The sequence below is a fragment of the Anguilla anguilla genome, chromosome 9 (genome assembly GCF_013347855.1).
Source record: "Anguilla anguilla isolate fAngAng1 chromosome 9, fAngAng1.pri, whole genome shotgun sequence".
NCBI classification, from domain to species: Eukaryota; Metazoa; Chordata; class Actinopteri; order Anguilliformes; family Anguillidae; genus Anguilla; species Anguilla anguilla.
Genome location: NC_049209.1, coordinates 46,327,352 through 46,344,598, shown reverse-complemented (window position 1 = coordinate 46,344,598; position 17,247 = coordinate 46,327,352). Strand labels below are relative to the sequence as shown.

The window sequence follows — 17,247 nt, the reverse complement described above, 5'->3', positions numbered from 1 at the left end:
AGTAGTCTGGACTGTTAAAGATAATCCAAGGCACGTGATCAGTTTGGGGTGTTTAGATCAGTGACCTGTAGACCTGTCACTCTTTGTGCTGAGGTGTCCTCAGAAGGGTTGTGTGTAACCTGATTCTCTCCCTGCCCTTGGCTCAGGGCCCGGTGGCTCACCTGTCCAGATCCTGATGCCGAGGAGCTTTTCCGCATGGTGGGGGAGGTCTTCATCTTCTGGTCCAAATCTCACGTGAGTACGCCTCCCACCCTCCCCAGTTACATCATCCCCCTCCTCATCGGCTCACCTCCAGCCCTCTTTCTCACCCCTCTCTCCCTCCCTCTCTCCACCTCTCCTCCTGCCGTCTGCCTGCAGAACTTCAAACGGGAGGAGCAGAACTTTGTGGTGATGAATGAGATCAACAACATGTCCTTCCTCACCGCCGACAGCAAGAGCAAGATGAGCAAGGTGAGCCCAAACTGGTCTGAACCGGATCGGCCCATCGTATTGTTATTTGGATCGTTTGAGCTAGTCTGATCTGCACAGCTCTGTGCTCAACTAACCTAATATCGTTGTTGGGCATTACAGTACATTTACAGTACTGGAGTTTATCATAGGTTAACTTATCAGGGATTTGGACTTCCCTGAGCTTCATGAAGCAACATTGAAATTAGCTCAAATGGGTTTACAGTTGCATTTAAGGCACTTTTCTATGTTAACTATATTGCTATGACATCACTTCCTGTGAAGAAACAGCAATGGAGTCTGTGATTAAACCAGACATCACTGAAATGATTCTTTTTACTTTCTTTTGAAAGTAAGGATAAAGAGAGTGAGAGTAAGAAGGCCTCCCTTTCACTCTCTTCAGAAGGTATAGTGTTTTGTAATATTTCCAGAAGTGCAGTAGAAAGAGAGAACCAGAGAATGGCAGAATCAATCTGTGCTTTTGAGAATCGGTCTGGGGTTCAAATGGGGTTCAAATCATTCGCCTGTGTGTGCTCCTTTTCACCTGCTTTCTGTCCACATGAGGGCTGCTGAGCGGTGTGTGTGTGTATGTTTGTGTGTGTGTGTGTGTGTGCGCGTGTTTGTATGTGCGTCTGTTTTTGTATGTGCGTGGCAGTGTGTGTGCATATGTGTGTGCGTGTGCATGTATGTGTGCCTGTGTGTGTGTGTGTGTGTGTGCGTGCGTGTATGTGTACGTTTGTGTATGCGTGTGCGTGTGCGTACTGTATGTGTGTGTGCGTACTGTATGTATGTGTGTGTACACGTATGTGTACGTGTGCCTGTACGTGTGCCTGTGTGTGTGTTCGTGCACATGTGGACAGCCATGTGTGGGAGACGTGTTAATGGTGTTCTCTCTCCGACTGTCCCCCTGTCCTGTTTCCGTGTCGACGCTGGGTCACTAGGCCGGGGATGGAGAGGTCAGACTGTGTTTCTGCACGAAGGCTGTGCTGATCGCATGGCACCTCATTTTGGAGAGCTTTTCATCAACCTCTCCCACACACTGGCACACACACACACATTTATACACGCTCAGTTACACACCCACTGGCACACACACGTACACACAGCTCTGTTACACACACACACACACACACACACACACACACACACATTTACACATATTTAGTTACACACACACAGCTTAGTTACACGCACACACACACACACACTCAGTTACACATACACACTGGCACACTCGTCTACACTCACACATGCACAGTTACACACACACACACTCAGTTACACACACACTGACACACACACACACCTCTCTGATACACACACTCACACAACCACACACACATTTACTCATACTTAATTACACACACAGCTTAGTTACACACACACAAACACGCACACACACACACTCAGTTACACACACACACGCACAGTTACACACACACACACGCACACACAGTAGCAATCGCACGCTAGCACAGTTGTAAAGGAGTAAGTTGTGCAGTGCATATCTCGTATGACACCTACAGACACACACAGGTGGAAGGGTACACTAGGCTGACTCACGCACCACCCTGCACACTGACGGACAGATACACAGGCCACGCCCCCCCCCCCCCAGTGTGTGAGAGAGGGGCCGGGAGGCGTTTGATGAAAGTACTCTCTGCAGTAGAGGCGGGGTCATGGCACGCGGCTCCAGGGGGGGCACCAGGGCGCATTTTAGGGACCCTCAGTGCTGCCGATGGGGCGGCGTGTCGTTATCCCGCTAACGAGTTTGCATTTAGTTGGTTGTCGTTTGATGGGAATCTTCGTACATGTACCTTATCTGTTTTCTGTTTCATTTGTTTTCTTCATTGGAAGTCGGTTGGTCTGAAGTTTTGGTTTTGGTTTTGGTTTTGGTTTTTTTGTTGTTTTTTTTTTTTGGCGATATAGCTCCCTCCACAAGGGGGTGCTCTTAATCCCCTCTCTCCATGCCCGCCTCATTAACTGCCCTGTCTAATTACCTCAAGGCTGGGCCTCCCGAAAACCCCACAATCTTCCATTTTTTCCAGTCCCCTTTAACCCTTGTCCTGATGCCTGTGGATGTGTGTGGATTGGAGTGGGGTTGGTAAAAAGGGAGTGGTGCCCTCATTGTTATGCATTGTGGGAAATGTAGTCTTTGAGAAACGCGAGCTCATCATTTACACAAGATAGTCTTACCTTACTTCAAATAGATTAATTCAATGCCTTCACTAAAATTTAGTCGTACTTTTCTATCTTCGACTATCTCCTCCTAAACCAGCTTCATAAAAAACCGTCCTCTAAGGCAGCGGTTTAAAGCTTGGACCCAGCCACCCCTCCAAGTGCTGGTTTTAGTTCCAACCATAATCACAGCCTATGAATTGTAATGACGTGTTAATTGTTATTAAAGGTGTTAAAGATTTTTAATAGAATAAATTATAGACTGACAGGGAAACGCAATGTTATCTTTATTCTAAAAGTTTGGACAGAAGAATGAACACCAGCAGTGCTGCTGGTCTGTAGCGCCAGATTAGAGTAGCTCTGATATAGGTGTTGGATCACCCTCTCTCTCCATTCCCACGTCCCCCAGACAGAATTTTCCAGCACCCCCCCCCCCATCCCCTACCCCGCTGTCAGGGCGTGTCTCCTTGCCTGTTCCATGTGAAGCTCATTACTGTGGGGTACCACTGTTATCTCCTCTCTCATGGTCACCCTTATTCTGCTGTGTATGTTTGAGTAATAAGTACACACGCACACACACACACACACACACGTATACTCACACACACACACACACGCACCTGCACAACCACACACACACACACACACACGCACCTGCACAACCACACACACACGTATACTCACACACGCACGCACACACACACGCGCATACACACACACACACACACACACACACTGTCACCGCAGGCCAAGGGGAGGCACAGGGACAGTAGATAACAGACAGTAATGGGCGCTCACTCCTACAGGACGGCAGAGTGGAGGAGACCGCAGGAGTGACGGAGCGTATCCTGCGGACGTGTGTTTTTTACCGGTGTGCTGTGCTGGAGCGGGAGGGAGGGTGGGAGGGCGGATGGGTGCTGGGGCTGATTTTTAAACACGCTTCTGCCCAGCACAAATGCCCCGTCTGCACACTATGCGACTAACCTGCGCCGCACTCTGAGTGTTCAGCTTGAGTTTGACAATGCGGCCGCACCACTTTCCGTAACCCACACTTCACCGGCTGCTGCTAACGGCCTGGCGGAATTTAGAGCAGGCTTGAGTTTGGAGACGCGCACACGCTGTGTGTGTCTCTCTTCTAGCGGCGATGGTCTACGATAGCCATGAAAATGGCGGGACTGTTAGCCTGCTTGGGTGGAATGCTTCCCTTTCAAGCATGTGGTTTAAAGAAAAGAAAAACTTTTTTTGTCTTAATTGTTTACCTCTCCTCTTACAGATTACAAGTAGCGGCCATTTTGTCCAAATGCCTCTCCCTTACCCAGCCCTTTTGCTGACTCAAATCCCTTTCCCTCCAGCTGTGACACATCTTAACTACCCCACTTACACCACATCCGACCAACAACTCAGATGGACAGTCTAGTCACTAATAAGTGCCGAATATAAATATTTGGCTAAAAAAGAACAGAGAACAAGAGCACCTTAAATACCAAAGGGCATTATGACAAATTCAAAACAGTCAGGGGAGGCAGACTGGCATTTTATGAAAATTGCACTCAACAACTGTAATGTAACCACTTAGTCATTTTGATAATTCAGCACATTTCAATACAGAGATTTTTCTTTGAATGAAACTGAACATGTGTTGGTAACATAGTCTTGAGGAGCATATTTGTCTCTTGTGTACTGAAGCCAGGTGAAGCCATAGATTAATAATGTAAAAAATGTTTGGTGTAGAGTCCGCCCCCTTGTCTTTAGGGGGAATAATTGATTGTACTTCAACGTCCCAGGTAAGTTGATCATTTGCACACAGTTTGCACGGAGGTCTGCCACTGTTCACAGCCCACAGGAACAGGGATAATAAAACTGTTATAAGGTGGTTGTGATGTCACCTTGATCATAGATAATACAGAGGAACTCCACCAACCATGGAGGCTGTTGGTTAACACCCAGTCAAACAATGTTGACAGCAATTGGTTGGATGCTTTCTGGCTACTTCCTGGTAATTCCCACAGGAAAAAGTATCCACCAGTCACCATTGTCATTGTTCTGTTGACTGTTCTCAGTGTACTCTGTGATTGGTAGAGCTCCCTTTGGTTTTGGGTCACATGAGTAAGTTGACATCATGACCATCTCATCCAAATTTTATTATGGTTGCACGAAAATAGGAAGTGCTTGCTGTGCCTGGGTCAGATTGTTGGGTTTGTGAAGATAAAAGTTTTTAAAGCAAGTTTTTTTTGTCACACAGTGTTTATATTGTACATTGGAGAGCATCATTTTCCAACAGTACTGACGTAGAGCAAAAGAGGAATTCTTTTCACCTTTAATTTTTTGTTTTTCCAAACAAAAAATATAATTCAATATCAGTGCAATTTTTTTTGTATGGAATGAAGTACAGCCTTTGCAATGGCGAGTGCAAAGCCATTGAATCAGTACTGTGTTTCCATTGGTTCAATGCAAAGCAGTGTTTTATTTGTTTTCCCATTAGCACAATCATTTTGTGAAAGGGGAGAGGTGCATCTCCATCCCTTTGATTGCACACTGCCCCCCTGTGTTAAGGACAGTGGTGGTATCTTCTGAGTCTGGTGTCTCCAAACAGGCGGGCGGCTCGGACGTGGAGCGTACCAAGAAGAAGCGACGGGGGGACCGCTACTCGGTGCAAACCTCGCTGATCGTGGCCGCCCTGAAGAAGATGCTCCCCATCGGCCTCAACATGTGCTCCCCTGCCGACCAGGAACTGATCAACATGGCTAAGATCCGTTACTCTCTGGTAGAGTGCCCCCTGCCTTCTTGGAGGACCGGCCTTTCTTCAGCCTCGTTCTTCTGTCTTTTTTTTTTTCTCCTTCCCCATTTGCTCTCTCACCAGCTGTCTAAACTTTTGATATGCCCACTGCTTATATGATGATGATGATGATGATGATGATTAATATACTGATGATGATGATGATGATGATGATTTATTTTTGTGTCATCATAAAGATGAGCTTACAATATGCCATAACTCACACAGCACCAATCCTTACTTCTCAGGTAGGGCACAGACAGGAAAAACAAAAGGATTGTCTCGATTCCTCATATTCACTCTTACGAAACGACCCAAGCTTAATAATAATAGGTACAATTCATGAATTATATATATAGAGAGGACACTGTCTTCTTTTCCAGGCACTAGCTATACATTTTTACAAAAGGAAAACTTCCTCTTGAAAAATTCTAGTATGTCTGGTGATACATTTTTAAACAGGATATACGCCAGGGCCAGACTTTGCTTGACTCAGTGTGAGGAGGACGATGTCCCCTGTGCGCTACCCCCATATAAAACCGCTGCTCTTTCTGAATCTCTTTGACCGTGCGCTGCTCCTCACCCTGACAGAAAGACACGGATGAGGAGGTGAGAGAGTTCCTGCAGAACAACCTGCACCTCCAGGGAAAGGTCAGTCTGAGGGGGAGAGGGGGAGATGGAGAATGCATGAGTGAGTGTTCTCACACCACAAAATATGGAAAACGCAGAATGACATTTGGCCATATTTACATTTACATGGGATTCTGTATTGAAGAACATTTTAGCAGAACTAATATTCAGGAGGAAAATTGGTATAAAGAATGGAAATTTTTGGGCAGGCCTTAACCTGGTATTGATGACGTTTTACCTGATGTGTCGAGCTGTGTCTTTTCTTCATGTGATTATACTAGCTATTTGTAAAATTGAAATAAAGTTTATTTAAAAAATGTAAGAGAATGTAATGCACACGTCCACACTCGAGCACTGCTGCTGGTCTTGAGGTGAATTACAAAAAGGAAGAATATCCAAGAATATATTATACAAGAATATCCCTTGCACGTTAAAAATATCCCACTGTCTCACAGTGAGGTCATTAACTTCATACAGACAGAGCTCCTGTTGATGTGAGTTTCTGTGCTAGACAGACCTCTGGTGGATGTGAGTTCCTGTGCTAGACAGAACTCCTGTGAATGTGAGTTCCTGTGCCAGACAGAACTCCTGTGAAGGTGAGTTCCTGTGCCAGACAGAACTCCTGTGAATGTGAGTTCCTGTGCCAGACAGAACTCCTGTGAAGGTGAGTTCCTGTCCTCACATCGCTGGTCTCTCTCTGTCTGTGGGCTCCAGGTGGAGGACCCCTCCATGCGCTGGCAGATGGCTCTCTATAAGGAGTTGGCTGGGAAGGCGGAGGACGCCGATGACCCTGCGAAGGTGGTGAAGAGGGTCCAAGAGGTGTCCGCCGTGCTCTATCACATTGAGGTGGTGAGTGGCTCTGCACGCGAGCACACGCACAGATGAGACAGCCAATCAGCAACAAGGTCGCTCGGCTGCTAGGTTATTATGCAATGTGGTTTTTCAATCAGGTGGAAGCTGCAAGGCTTTTCTCTCTCTCTCACTCTCTCTCTCTCTGTCTCTCTCCCTCTCTTCACCTCTCTCTCTGTCTCTCGCTTTCCATCTCTCTCTCCCTTCCTGTCTCTCTCCCTCTCCCTCTTTCTTTCTATGTCCCTCTCCCTCTCTCTTCACCTCTCCCTCTCTCCACCCCTCTCTCAGACCGAGCACCCGTTCAAATCTAAGAAGATGGTTTGGCACAAACTGTTGTCCAAACAGCGCCGGAGGGCTGTGGTGGCCTGCTTCAGAATGACGCCTCTGTACAACTTACCCAGGTATCGGACACGCCTCCACCCCTGACACGTGCATCCTCTGACTCCCTGGATGTGCTCTGTGAATATCACAAAATGAAAACTATACCATGACGTCAGCTCCTCCGTCTCCTTCTCTCCATCAGGCACAGAGCTTCCAACATGTTCCTGGACGGGTACAAACGCAACTGGATCCACACGGAAGGCTACTCCTTTGAAGACAGAATGATTAATGACCTGTCAGTAAGTTTAGTGATGTTCGGTTACTTTGCCGCCCTGTTTAACCCGCTTGTGCTGCACCTCTGCACACTCCCAGTGCTAGGTGTTCTGATCCAGCCTCGTTTGTCAGGCTTACAGTATTGTGACCATGGCCAGGTTTGACACTCTGGTCTGAGGTAAGTCCACCAAACTTCCAGAGTTGTGCTTTGTTAACAAACCAATGGTCAGTTGAGGAAACACAATCTCGTATAGGAGGGGCTCCAGCTATAACAGCAGCTAAACCTTTCTAGGCTGGATTGCCGGACATGGATTAAGCCTAGTTGTTGGCTAAAATCTTTTTTCAATGGAGATCTTCACTGATTTTTTCTTTTAGTCTAGGACTAGGCTTAATCCATCTCTGGGAAACCGTCCCTCTGAGTTTAATTTCAAGTTATACTTTATTGACCCCGTGGGGTAATTTGTCCTCTGCACTTGACCCTTCTTAGCTACTTAAGAGCAGTGGGCAGGCACAGGGGACCAGTTCTGGAGGCAATTAGTCAAGAGCATTGGCAGGAGTATTCCTAACCTTGACATACATGTCTTTTGGAACCAAGCAGATTGCAGGGAATGACTATCTAGGGGTCCTGTGGGTTTAACTGGGGGTGTAACGGATTAAACTGTTCCTTGAGAGGGAGGGTTTTAGCGGACAGGGATGTGTCTGTCATGACTTCAGCTGTCTGGTGCAAAAAGAGGAAAATAAACAAAACAGGGTGATTAAAAAGCTGTTTGTGAGTTAAATAAAATAAAAACCTGGGCGTGCAAGAGTGTGAGAACCAGCCTGTCTCCCGCTATCTCAGAAAGCGATGGAGCAAGAGGAAGAGGAAGAGGAGGAGACCGAGACAAAGCCCGACCCCCTTCACCAGCTCATTCTGCACTTTAGCCGCACCGCACTCACCGAAAAGAGGTGAGGAGGTGGGGTACGGGGGCAGCGCGGGGGGTTCACAGAGATTTGAGGGTTAAACATGTGCCCCTTGATGGAATGGGATTGCACTCAATGCATAGGTTGTGAGATGGATTGAGGTGGATCACAGGATTGCTGGATATTTATGTAAAAATGACTTGCAGTATATTTGCTTAAAAAAACATTTATTCCACATATGGACATTTTTTGGGCTATATTTTAACACTGGATAAAGGAAAACGTTTAACTTGTTAAGTGGTTTGAGAGCCACTAAAACTAATGAAACTTGTGCTCTTCGTAGTCTTCAAGAGTTTGATTTGTTTGACCCTATACATTTGTAAATCATTCAGATAAATGCATAGCTTTCTTTGCTTATATAATCTCCACTCTTGCTCCCTTTCTCGTCTTATGACAGTAAACTGGATGAAGATTATCTGTACATGGCATATGCCGACATTATGGCAAAGGTGAGTTTTTTAAGTCGGAAATTGTGCTGTTGGCACTTTCCTCTGCAATTTATATGCTGTCTCCAAGCTAACACAAAATGTTCTCACAATGTTATTGGAATGTTTTGTTAATATTATAACATTGGCACTACGTGGCAACAACATTGTGTGAACGTTTAGTGTTAGCTGGGCTGTTATGGTGCTGGGATCCCAATTTCCGTGTCTGTTCCCCAGAGCTGCCATATTGGTGAGGAAGACGAAGGGGGAGAGGAGGTGGAGGGGGGCGAGGATGAGATGCCCTTTGAGGTGCGACAGACAGAGATGGTATGGGAGGGCCGGGGGCTGGGGACAGGGGAGTCACTGGAGCGACCGCTCCCCCACTCACCGAGTGCCGACATCAGCCACTGCACCCCGCGCACACCCCCTCTACCCCCCCACCCCACCCCACCCCCCACCCAACCCCACCCCAGGCCCTTTCCCTCCCCAAATTCTTTTTGTCTCCTGTGTCAGACTCCCTCTGCCCAGTTGCCTTGCCCCTCCCTCCCCCTCCTCCCAGTCATGTGGCCCTCCTTTAACTAGCACTGGTCACTTTTTTGCTGGAACTACCAGAAACCCTTCTCACACTTTCTAACACCTCTCTGGCTCACCTGCTGACCCACTGGATAGGCTGTGGTCCTCTGATTGGATCTGTTCCTGATGTTCCCTCTTTTCCAAATCTACCCACCCCCTCCCCCCCCCCCCCCCACACACCTTGTTGCTTAACATTATCATTCTTTATTAATTGGACTTAACTAATCAACCTTCCCCTCTGTACTTACTTAGTGTATTGACAAACAGACTACAGTAAAAGCCTGCACAGTTACACAAACGCACGCGCACACACACACACACACACACAAACAGGCAAAAAACACGTTTTACACCACGTGCTCTGCACACACTGGGCCTTTGTTAAAAGATCACACACCGTTTATCCTCTGGAGATTCTCTGGAATTAAATACGAGGAGATCTCGCGCAACACTTTTTGTCTTTTGCTAAAACACGGCTAGGCTTACGAGGGAGGGGGGTGGGGGGGTTAGGGATCTGGGGTGCTGTGGGTGGGTGTTTGGGATAAGCCGCATGCATTGTGGGTGGGTTTTTTAACTGCTTAAGTTAAAAATTGCTTTGCTTCTGCATTATCTCTGCTGTCAACAGGACATTAATGGCCATGTTATTACTCGAAAATGTAAATTGTTACAGAAGAAATCAGGTAATCTGACAAAATCCTCCCAGAAAAAGCCCTAAATCCCTATGACTTTAAAACTTTTCACCTGAGGATATTTTTAATTGCTGGGGCTGTACATGTACCGCAGGTAACATTACACAAGACATTAGAAGGGCCTTTCATATCATAGACCTGATGCCTTCCATTTCTCAGGGTATGGCTTATAGAAACATTCTGTTCCCACACAGTGAAATGTCTAGTGTTAATTCAACTCTAACAGAATACATATGAGTCCAGTAGGGACCAGGGTGGGACTATATGCAACTGTATGCATTAATTTAACATTGAATATTTTACAGTGTAATTTTCACATGAAAGAAACTAGGTGTAATATATTTATGTGTATTTACCTGGGCCATTCAACTGAGAACTCAATTCTAACCTGCGCTGACCACCTGCGGAATAAAATGGTGGGAATGCGAGGGTAGCCAATCAGATGTGGAGGTATAGATGCAGACGGCCAGTTATTTTAAGTCATTTTAAACAGGCCCCCGGGGGCTAGCAGCCCATCTCTTTCGGGAATGTGCCAGAGACCCCATGCGATGGTACCGATTCGCTGCAGAGACTGCGGTGGGCGGGAACATTGCGGCTGTTTGCTGTAGTCTTAACGTTTGCTGCAGTCCGCAAACGTGAAGCAGATAGAGTGATGACTCCATAACTAATATGCCTGGGGGGGATAGAGTGAGTGAGTGAGTGAGTGAGAGAGAGAGCAACAGGAGAGATAGGGAAGAAGGCCTAGAGAGAGAGAGAGAAGAGAGAGAGAGTGTGTAAACATGAGAGTGGCCTGGTGACTGGTGATGTGTGTGTCAGACAGAAGAACAGAATGGATCTTTCTCCAAGTGAAAGAATTAGAAAAACATTGTGGAAGTAGGAAGAAAGAAAGCGATGAAGGGCCTGGCGATGGAGACAGAAGGGGAAGGAATGAGAGTGAGGGTGACGGACGGGACGAAGATTAAAAGGGACCAGAAGAAAAAGAGGGGTAAAGCAGAGTAAATGGGACAGGGGAGGTAAGAGAGAGGAGGATCAGATGGAGGAGTATATAAACATGGGGGGAGGGAGAGAAGGAGGGATGAACCAGAGCAGACGGGTATAACTGGCCTGTGTGACTGTGAAGCGAGTGTGGGGGACAGCGCAGAGAGAGGGGCACAGTGACAGCACCTCTATCCCTCTCAGGAAAAAGAGATGGAGAAGCAGAGGCTCCTGTACCAGCAGTCCCGGCTGCACAACCGCGGGGCTGCCGAGATGGTGCTGCAGATGATCAGCGCCTGCAAAGGTAACCGCAGCTGCAGAACTGCGCATATGAACACTCACAGCTGCAGCACTGCGCATACAAACACTCACAGCTGCAGCACTGCGCATGCAAACACTCACAGCTGCAGCACTGCGCATATGAACACTCACAGCTACAGCACTGCGCATATAAGGTTTCATTGTAAAGTCATGATGTCATTGGGTGAGGAGAGAATGCCATGCTGTCTGGCTCTTCCAGGGGGGACGGGCTGCATGGTCTCTTCCACTCTCAAACTGGGCATCTCCATCCTGAACGGGGGTAACAGTGAGGTTCAGCAGGCAAGTGCAACCTGTGTTCTGTCCGGTGTCAACTGTCTATGCATTACAAGCAGCAAGGCTATCTGGCTGTAACGGATTTATATGAACATGGGAGGGTATACCTGTTCATGGCTGCCAACTCGGTCTGTCTATTGTCTGTTTGCAGAAAATGCTGGATTATCTTAAGGATAAGAAGGACGTGGGCTTCTTCCTTAGTCTCCAGACTCTAATGCAGAACTGCAGGTAGGTCCCCGGCCTGAGATTTCACATTGCTAAGGGACAGTCTGTGTTTTTAGTGATTTAGTGAGCACTGCATTCAGGAATTGCGGGTACACTGCTGTTGTATATCTGGTCAGGCGAGTAAACATTCAGCTTATTAAAGGCACTCTCAGATATGCAAAATGGGAATTTTATGAATTTCAAATGACTGCTGTGGAAATATTACTGTCATATTAATAAAGTTGGTACGAGAAACAGCCCTTGGCTTTTACTTGTTTAGCCATAAAGTGAGGACTTGTTTTCTTCTTTATCATTTGCTCATGAAATGGAGATGTTCTGTGTTTCCCCACTTCCTCTGGCAGCGTCCTGGACCTGAACGCGTTTGAGAGGCAGAACAAGGCGGAGGGGCTGGGCATGGTGTCGGAGGAGGGCACGAGTGAGTCCCGCAGGCACTGCACCCCACATTATGACCACAGGGGGGCGAGCTGTACCACACATTCTGACTACAGAGCGATGAGCTGCACCCCACATTCTGACTGCTGAGAGACAAGCTGTACCCCTCAGCCAGACCGGGGTCAAATACGTTACCTTTCAAATATTTAAACTCTTTAGATGCTTGTAAAATAGGGAAAACACTCCTGCAGTTCCCTGATAATGAAAAAGAAAATGTACAAGCCAAAAGGTACATGTGAAAGATCAATTGTGTACTGAATGTTGATGCAAATGTATGTTTCTTTTTAAATTATCAGTAATCTGCAGGATTTTGTAAATGAGCCTGTAAGGTTAAAGTATTTAAAATCCACCCCAACCATCTCACACCACAGTAACTACATTTTGAGTGCGCCATCTTCCGGGCAACATCTGTAATTGTCATATTATGAACTGTACAGTAATTCAATCATTGTTCACGTTTGTGATTTGTTTGTGCATAGAATATTTAGTTGTTTGACTACCTTATTTACTGCGCTGGTGTACATGCAAAACCATTTTCTGAGTGATGGGGGCTTATTACCAGTCATATTGTGCGCAATACCAGTACCAGAAGTACTGCTGTTTAGTATGAAATGTAAGTATGAATAACTTACTTTTTTGTTAAGGATTTAATTTAAATGTTTTCTTTAAATAACCAACATAAAATATTTTGTCATTTTAAGTGTTTTATCATCCCTAAATTAAATTGTGACTATTAAATATGCAGTGCTTAGTGTTATCCTCTTCGGAGTGGAGCACCCGGCTAAATCATTAGTCTATCATCATTGGTTACAGTGGTGTGTTCCATGGCCCAGAGCCAATCCGTGACCGGGCCTGTTTCTGCTGTGGCCAGGGTTCCTATGAGCTTATTGAGGAACTTTATTATTCAGTTCCTCATTGCTACATCAGTAGTCTCACAGAGGGACTGTGCTTTAGGTTACGGATGTGCGGTGGAATAATTAAACTGCCTGTCTGTGCCGTAGTATTTACTGTAAGTTTCCACAAAATCATGATGAAAACGTTCGGAGTTGCAGATCATGTTCCCATTTTTTTTCCCATTTCAAAACTTGCAAATTCTTATATTAAAGCCCTGTCTACAAATTCATTACTTTTTTTATTTAGAATTCAGTTACATTACAGTGGTCTGATGATTAAAATGTATTTTATGAATAGGCTACTATCCTGAATATTTGAACAGCTCCTGGTATTCAAAATTTTACATACACTGTGTATCATTGTCCTCTGTGGGTTAATTAGTGTTATACACTAATTAACAGTAGGTCCTGTACTAGATGTTTGAATTCATTTTGTGTTGTGTTCTTGAAATTAGAAATGTTTGTAAATGCCAGTATTGTTGACCTTAAATCACAACTTAATTCCTTTATTTACCTCTCCATTCTAATGTTCAGTAACTTCCAGCAAAGTCAGCGGTTCAATAATCAACACATTACGCATTGACCAACTTATCTTATATCAGATAAGTTATCTCGGTTAGCGTTCTAACGTGATTCACATCATGTTTTTTGTTGACCCGAATACATTTGAGTTATTTTCTTCATCGTTTGTCTACATTTATAATTTTATTTGTGTAATTTTTTCTCACCATTTTTTTAATAAAGTGTCTGTAAATGTGATAATATAGCCTAGCTGTATGAGATAAATAACAGAGTAGTTTGAATTGCTGACGGGTGACATGTTGGCGTCGGTGGACTGTTAATCTCCTCATGCCACTCCTGCCCTACAGCTGTTCTCCACTCACTGTCCTTCTCTCTCTCCCTCCAACCGCCATCTCCATCCCCTCCTCTCCCTCCTCCTCTCCCTCCCTCCCTCCCCCTCTTCCTCCTCCCGTCCTTTCCTGGTCCTCAGACATGAAGCTAGAACGTGGTAAATAAAGAAATAATTTGCTCTCCCGGTCTCTCTCTTTCTCTCTCTCTCTCTCTCTCCCTGTCTCTCCCTGTCACTTTCTGTCTCTATAATCAGTTCCTCTTCCTTCCTTCTGGCTCTCATTTAATTTCTCCTTTCTTTTCCCACTTGTATCATGGAGTCCTTTGCATTTCATTTCGCACTCAAGGAAGTTTATTTAAAAAAAAAAAAAACACTTTTTGATCACTTCAGGAAGTCGTAATATTGTAATATCATTGTCTCTGAACAATTGGCATATGTCTTAATACAAGTTACATTCTTATTACTCGTAAAATATTCTCATTTGTAATTGTGAGTCAGCTAAAAAAGTAATTGTTATTTGGGCCTTTTTACATCCTGAATCTGATAATTCTTTAAAATGTAATTTCAAAACAAATATATTCCATAATTACAGTGATTCAAAAGTATTTTTAACCTTGAGTGCCTCATCACAGACCTACTGTAACTCCAAAACTCTTAATTGTGTCATTAATATTTTTTGAACGGAACAAACACAATTCCCACCCTGATCCAATCAGACCTATTCAAACCATCTTTAACATAATTTCCCCTTATTGTTGAAATGAATTGCAACCTCGACAAGACTTCCGCAGAGACCTTTTACTGAAAAGTGCTCCTTACAAATAATACAAATTTCATTGCAAATGTTATTCCTGCAAAATAACAGAACAGAGCTGTAAACAAGTTAACAAATATAACTATAGGTATGAGATAAATGTACTTTACGTACTAATAATATTTATGACAATAGTGATTATCTTTATCCTATTAACAATGATGGGATGTACGCAAAACCTTTTACCATTGTGCTGTAGTTCTATTATTAATTATAGTGCTTATAATGATACTGCTGCTATAACTGCAGGTTTGTAGTTACAGTTACACAAGAACACACATTTTATCCATAACTTGGCATGTGCCATTTTGAATGTAACATACTCAGATTTGTAGACACAAAGACTAAATTACCTTTCCTGTCTGGACAAAAGATTAAATTGCAAGAAAATTATAGGTTTATACTTTGGTTTAAAATTCCTTTAAGTAAACAAAGTATATGTGAAATAATGGGATCTTATATAATGTACTTTAGTCCCTGTCATTATTTAACAGTTTAGTAGGTGACATAATGCTGGCATAAGTGTTTTGTATTCATCAAAATAATGTTGAAGTAATGTCTGCCCCAACAATTCAACTTCAATTTTTATTGATGTGGAAAATTGGTGTTTACTTTAAACTTTTCATATCGTTTGAGAGAAAGTTTTTTTTAGTTGTTCTGTCTCCAATTCAGAACAAAGACATTGGAGGCCAAAACTACCTATGCTCATGTTCTGTTGAACCTTCAAGGATAAGAGAAACAAGATCAGGTCAAAGCCAAGTATATGGCTGGACCGAACTTCATCACTCCCTCAGTCACTCAGTCACAGACATTCGCCTTTATAGGGCTGGCCCCGCTGTTGCGGTCCAGCCAAAAATACTGCTCAAGTGCCTATATTTAAACAAATGTTTAAAGCTACAGTGTCTTGTGAAAGTAAGACACTGTGGTCTGATAGATATGCCAGATATCTTATCTAATAGATATTCTCTTCCCCTGTATTTAATTGACTGTTCATTTTGGATTCAGTTACTATTATACACATATGCATGTATTGGCACACACAAACTTCAGTAACCAGACACCGCACCAATTTTCTTGACCAATAGTTTATCTGTGTTAAATGCATTCCTCTGGTTTCCATGGCAATCTAATCAATGCATGTACAAATACAACTTTAACCATTAACCTCAAGATGGCGACTGTCGCCCCTCCTGTCCTTTCTGCTGGACAGTCCCTTAGCCCTCAGCCCATAGCCCTCAATACCTCCCCTTGCCCCAGCCCTTGAACACCGTCCCGTTCTACTGAACCAAAGTGCGCCCTACACCCTTTCTGCTTGGACCTCCACAAACCTGCCCCCTCCCCCACCTCACTTCTTACACAGTGGAGTTTTGAGGAGCGCAGTAGGTCTGTCCTGCATGTCTGTGTGTTGGCAGATTGTCGGCTTTGAACATCGTCCCTCACCTTTCGTGGTACTGTATATATAAATGTCCATTATCATTTGTCAGTGACTGTCTCTCTGTGTATGTGTCTATATGTTCGTTGTATAAGTGTTTTAATTTGTCTCTCACTGTTCATGCAGTATATGTGTGCCTATGTGTGAAAGTCTGGATTCAGTCAACATTTGTCCTAAATGTTGTCAGACAATTAAAAACAATAATTATTTTGTTTTGTCTTAACAAATGCAGTTAGACATGTTCAGCGATCACTAAAACTCGCCAAACTTGTTTTTTTTTTTTTTAAGAAAACGTGTAGCGCTTGCATTTATTTGTAATTCAACGTTAAGGGCAACTGTTGATTGAAAACAGGCTATGTGTTTGTTTTGTTTGTGTGTGTGTGTGTGTCTGGACTTGAGTGAATGCCAGCGCATTTATATCTGTGAGTGTACATATGTACTGGTGTATTTACTGTATATAAATGTAGATTTTTTTTTGTTCCTGTACATCTATGTGAGTGTTGTTCGATATCCCTGTGCTCTCTGTGGCAAAAACGGAGCTCACGTGACCGCCAGTCATGGAGAGCGTCGAGGGGGGGGCGTGACTGCTGGGCTAAATCTAAAGCTCTGGGTTTCAGCGCTCTTCTGTGTTTCTCTGCTCTTTCGTTTGCCTGCCCACCTTTTCGACGGACATTTTGGCTCCGAAGGGGGCTGTGCGGTTCTTACTAACGTGCTAATGCGCGTGGAGAATATAATGCGATGATGTACTTATCCCCGCACGCATGCTTCTCAAAGCACACGCTAGCCGGCGCATACATACAGTTGCCTTAGATCTTAGCTGCCTGCGCTCGCTATTGGACACGTACCACACACATCAGCTCAAGATCACTTTCTGATGGAACGTGTCATGTATACACAAACAAAAGCCAATA

The 17,247-nt window shown here is 44.6% G+C and overlaps 1 protein-coding gene across 10 annotated transcripts in view; it reads left to right on the top strand.

Moving 5' to 3' along the window:
* LOC118236393 (ryanodine receptor 1-like) overlaps window positions 1-17,247 on the top strand; it is an 87,901-nt gene that overhangs the window by 52,568 nt on the left and 18,086 nt on the right. For 6 of the 10 annotated variants that reach the window (XM_035434734.1, XM_035434729.1, XM_035434732.1 and 3 more), the window contains exons 71-85: window positions 147-234; window positions 358-450; window positions 5,219-5,389; window positions 5,993-6,052; window positions 6,746-6,880; window positions 7,169-7,281; window positions 7,404-7,500; window positions 8,313-8,419; window positions 8,832-8,883; window positions 9,097-9,186; window positions 11,301-11,400; window positions 11,617-11,696; window positions 11,842-11,918; window positions 12,257-12,330; window positions 14,232-14,249. In XM_035434734.1, coding sequence (XP_035290625.1) covers window positions 147-234; window positions 358-450; window positions 5,219-5,389; window positions 5,993-6,052; window positions 6,746-6,880; window positions 7,169-7,281; window positions 7,404-7,500; window positions 8,313-8,419; window positions 8,832-8,883; window positions 9,097-9,186; window positions 11,301-11,400; window positions 11,617-11,696; window positions 11,842-11,918; window positions 12,257-12,330; window positions 14,232-14,249 — 1,355 coding nt within the window. The remainder of the gene's footprint in view (window positions 1-146; window positions 235-357; window positions 451-5,218; window positions 5,390-5,992; window positions 6,053-6,745; window positions 6,881-7,168; window positions 7,282-7,403; window positions 7,501-8,312; window positions 8,420-8,831; window positions 8,884-9,096; window positions 9,187-11,300; window positions 11,401-11,616; window positions 11,697-11,841; window positions 11,919-12,256; window positions 12,331-14,231; window positions 14,250-17,247) is intronic. The other 4 variants (XM_035434738.1, XM_035434737.1, XM_035434730.1 and 1 more) reach the window with 3 other exon arrangements.